This window comes from Lactuca saligna, chromosome 9, assembly GCF_052625555.1.
Source record: "Lactuca saligna cultivar CGN05327 chromosome 9, ASM5262555v1, whole genome shotgun sequence".
Taxonomy (NCBI): domain Eukaryota; kingdom Viridiplantae; phylum Streptophyta; class Magnoliopsida; order Asterales; family Asteraceae; genus Lactuca; species Lactuca saligna.
The window spans coordinates 181,694,298-181,698,610 of NC_136425.1; the positions used below are offsets into that span (position 1 = coordinate 181,694,298).

At 31.1% G+C, this 4,313-nt stretch overlaps 1 protein-coding gene across 1 annotated transcript; it reads right to left on the minus strand.

Annotated features, from left to right (window-relative positions):
* Window positions 1–1,374: 1,374 nt before the first annotated feature.
* On the minus strand, window positions 1,375–1,931 carry LOC145017637 (uncharacterized). Its single transcript, XM_078975627.1, has 2 exons — window positions 1,782–1,931; window positions 1,375–1,697 (listed from the first exon to the last, which is right to left on the minus strand). Exon 2 carries the CDS (start codon window positions 1,672–1,674, stop codon window positions 1,477–1,479), a length of 198 nt encoding a protein of 65 aa, XP_078831753.1. The 5' UTR covers window positions 1,675–1,697; window positions 1,782–1,931; the 3' UTR covers window positions 1,375–1,476.
* Window positions 1,932–4,313: the final 2,382 nt, after the last annotated feature.

Consider the following 4,313-nt stretch of genomic DNA (forward strand, 5'->3'; position numbering starts at 1 on the left):
CGCGGGGACCAGAAGCTTTCAATATTGTTTCTGAATCGATAAATATAACAGACGTAGAAAATGCAAGGATGAAAAGCTCGGGCTTTGCCCCAGACCCTTTTTTTTCATGTTTTTATGAAAAAATATATAAGTTTTGACTGCAACGATTAAAAGTGTCAAAACGGCTAAAATATTAAAGGGGTAGAAATTAACAAATTTTTAGAAAGTGATCAAAGTTGTTAAACCGTTAAAGTTTTGTGGCCAAATTTTAAATATTAAAAGGTTTTCAAAAAATGTAAAAATATTGATTGCAATAACCAAAAGTGTTAAAATTTATAAAGAATGAGGAGCAAAGTATAAGGACCAATTATGCTAAAAAAATAGTAAGTTTACTATTTATTTTCTTGAAAACTTTAATATATATATATATATATATATATATATATATATATATATATATATATATATATATAACAAAATTGGAAAAAATAAAAAAAAATCACATCAAAAGTGGAATTAATAAAAAAAAAAGGTACGTATAGCATTAGTCAACCTAAAAATTGTGAAAAAAAAACCAAACAAATCCGTTTTCAAAAAAAAAAAAAATTGTTTTGTATATATAAATATTGACGTTTATGTATATAGAATAAAAAATTATAAATTTTAAAATATTTGGTTTCTTTTCTCGATAAAAAAACGTGACGTAAAGATTTTGAGTTTTTCAAAGTAATCCAGGGCATTCACATCAGACAGGGCATTCACATCCGATATATATAAATCTATAATCATCAATTTTGCCATTGATCAATATAATTTTTGACGCTTATAATTGATTCTTTAGTAGCTTGTTAATAATGGTTATCTAATTTTTTCATAGAGATTACAAAACTTTTTTTTATTTTTTTAAAAAAATATCGTAGGTTTTTTATCAAATTCGCTGAAAAAAAAAATTAGTTTTTTTAGAAAAAAACATTTTTTTTTAATTTCAAAAAAAAATCTGCAAATTTATTTAAAAACATGCAATTTTTTCATAAAAAGATTTAAAAACAAGTTTTATGATCTCTACTCACTTTTTTTAAGCAGTTTTAGGATTTTTAAAGTTTTTTAAAATTTTTTGTTTATATATATATATATATATATATATATATATATATATATATATATATATATTATGTGTTTGTTTTATAAGTCAAAGGTAATACTTAATTGTATACATTCACAAAAACAAAGTGACTAAGCAATTATTTAAGATGAAAATGTGAAAAATTAAAATAAAGTTATAATTAACTAAATGAAACAACTGTACTTTGTTGCCGACAAAATAGTAATTCTAATCTATTAATTTTTTTTTTATTTTTTCATAAAACTTGCATCGGTTTTAGATAGACAAAGCAATGGAAAGAACTGAAACTTCTAACTTATCGCATCACGATAATCTGGTGAATAAGAAATTATACACACAATGGAGAAAAATCAAAATCAAAATCAAAATCAAAATCAGACAGGACGCTTGCCAGGTTTATCAGCGGCTTTCAGAGTTTTATCGATGAGTTTACGAGCATGACGACTTCGGATCTCAACTCTAACACTGTTAGTCTTGTCCATCTTCACGTACACCTTCTTCGATTTCTTCCTTTTCAATGCCTTCACCTTTGACTTTATCGACTCGATCAAATTCTCGAACTGATTCGTCATCGTTAGATATAAATCAAATAGATCTATACATAGAAAATTAACATATATACAGATTTATTGAGAGCGAATGAAGTGGAGACTTTTAACAAACTGAGAAGTAGTAGAACCTGAGTTTTCTCTAGTTGTAGCTATTTATGGAGTCTGTTGCGTAGCTGACATAATTTAGCTTCAGTTTTCAAAGTAATAAATACAAAAGTTTCTTTCAGGCCCTTGGTCTAATGTAATGTATCATTTGACACTTCTTGCTTTTTTGGGAACTTTTCAAAGGTAAAGAAAGCGATATGAGTTTGTTGTCACTTGGATAGAGTTGAATGCTATCAAATTAAAAATGCTACATATTTGAATTAGGCTTTACGTCTTGAATATGTTTTCATTCATAAACAGTGCACGTCATCAGGGAAAATAAATATTTAAAATTGATTATCTAAATTAAGGATAACTATATCATTTTAATTTCGTAGAGATGTAATATGTAAATTTTATATTAGACATGAACTGTTTTTGTAATTATTTTAAATATATGAACAGTTTCTAGCAAAAAAATCTACACATGAACTTTTCTGCTGTAAATTATGGTTACAGCTTCAATAATTTATTTTCTACATAGGAAACAAACTTACCAACGTACGAAAACTTAATAATTTATTTTCTACATAGGAAACAAACTTACCAACGTACGAAAACTTAATGCACTGTTTTTAATAAAAAAAAATTATACAAGGACTTTTCACTAAATATAGAAACCATTTTTTTAATTAATTTCCTACAAAAAGATCAACCACTCCTTCCACCAAAACATCTACCACCACCTTTACCATTGTCATCAACACATCCACCCACCGATACCACGATCGTCACTACCATCACCACCACTGCCATGGTCACCGCTATCAATCGCCATAATTATATATGAATAATGTAACATCTAATCTTACAGGTATTTGCATTTGACCCTTGAGTTATAAATTGTTTGTAAGATGGGTCCCTAATGGCAATTTCGTGATTTTTGGGTGCAGCTTGTGTATGCTAGGCGTACACTTTGGTACATTGGACGTACCTAGTCCCGAGTCAGTACGTTGTACGTACGCAAGTACACAGGGTGTATCCGATTTAGACCAAAACCCTAATATTTAGGGTTTGTGTACTATTTAAGCATCATTATAGCCCTAAGACCTTTCCCTTTATCAACCTCCACCCCAAGATCAACACTCATTGCAAACTCTAATCTATTTTGAGCATTTTGAGCTTTTGGAATGAGTTGTGAGCTTTCTTGTTTGTGAACAAGGATTTTCAAGGAGTAGGTTTTGCTCTCAAGACATTGGATCCAACATCTTCTATTCATCGTGCACCATTTAGAGGTATAAAACTCCAACATTGGCTCATTTTGTTCTAGATCTTGGTTAAGCTTATATTTTCTTCTCTTTTGTCCCAAAATCTAGGTCTTTGTGAGTATGAGGTACTCTAAAACTTTTAAGCAGTCCTTTTAGACATTTTAGGTCATTTTAAGTCATAAAAATGTAAGGTTGGATCTTGGTTTGTCCCCATGCAAGATTTATCGTGTAGAAAAGGTTTGATCAAGTTAGGTTTTTAGTGTTGGGCTCTGTGTACGCCGAGCGTACGAGGTCAACTGCACGATCTCGGTCAAGGCTCGAGTACGCCTCGCATACGAGGTCTAAGCTGACTCGACTGAGTCGACTTAGCTGGGTTGACTCGCTGACTTTGACCTTTGACCAGAGTTTTAACCAAGTTAACCTAGGGGTATTTTGGGTATTTAAGCTTTTAAATAAAGATTAGGTTCATGGTTTTGGTTATGTGATTGTTGAGCTGATTTTTAGAGCAGATTTTTATTCAGCTTCCATTCCAAATGAGAGGTGAGTTTTCCTCACTGTGCTTGTGGGTCAAAGGTATCAATATTCAATGCTATCCCACTAGATTGTGTAGCCTGGTATATAGGATGTCGTTATGTTGTAGTATTATGTAGATTTGTCTGTTTGTCTGTTGACTGGTCTTATGTTCATCTGTTGTTAGATATGTGTTAATTTCAATGTATATGTCCACATGATATGGTGGGGTCGAGACTTTACTGCTTTATGTTGGGAATTCCAACTAAAAGGTTGTGGGTCGGGGATAATCTAACCGCGAGGTTGTGGACCCAGTATGTATTGGCGATCAAACTGAAAAGTTGTAGGTTGGGGAATTTCAACCGAAAGGTTATCAACCGAGGGTAATCCAAACTGGAGGTTATGGACTCGTGATTTGTCTGGTTATATGTTTGTGTGGTGGTACTTTAGGGGAACTTACTAAGCTTTGGCTTAAAGTTTTACTTTATGGTTTTAGGTACTTCCGAGGATAGTAAGAAGGCGAATGCATGATCATACACAGCTTCTTGTTTTTATGTATTCGGGTCTTGGGAAAACTTTGATTTGAAATAATGCTTCAGAAAAAATGACTCTTTTTGTAAACCATATCGATTCATGGATGGTTTTGAAAATTTTAAATTTATGGTGTAACACCCCGTTTATTAAATAAATTTATGAAAGAGTAGTAGCCCTAAAATCCATAATATTCAGTGATATGTATGTTTTGAGAGCTAACAGCTATGGTTCTTAGAGTATTAGGGGTTAAATCTAATTAAGGAG

What these genes read in the sequence shown, in the direction of transcription:
- LOC145017637 (XM_078975627.1), bottom strand. Translation starts at nt 1,674, where the DNA reads ATGACGAATCAGTTCGAGAATTTGATCGAGTCGATAAAGTCAAAGGTG.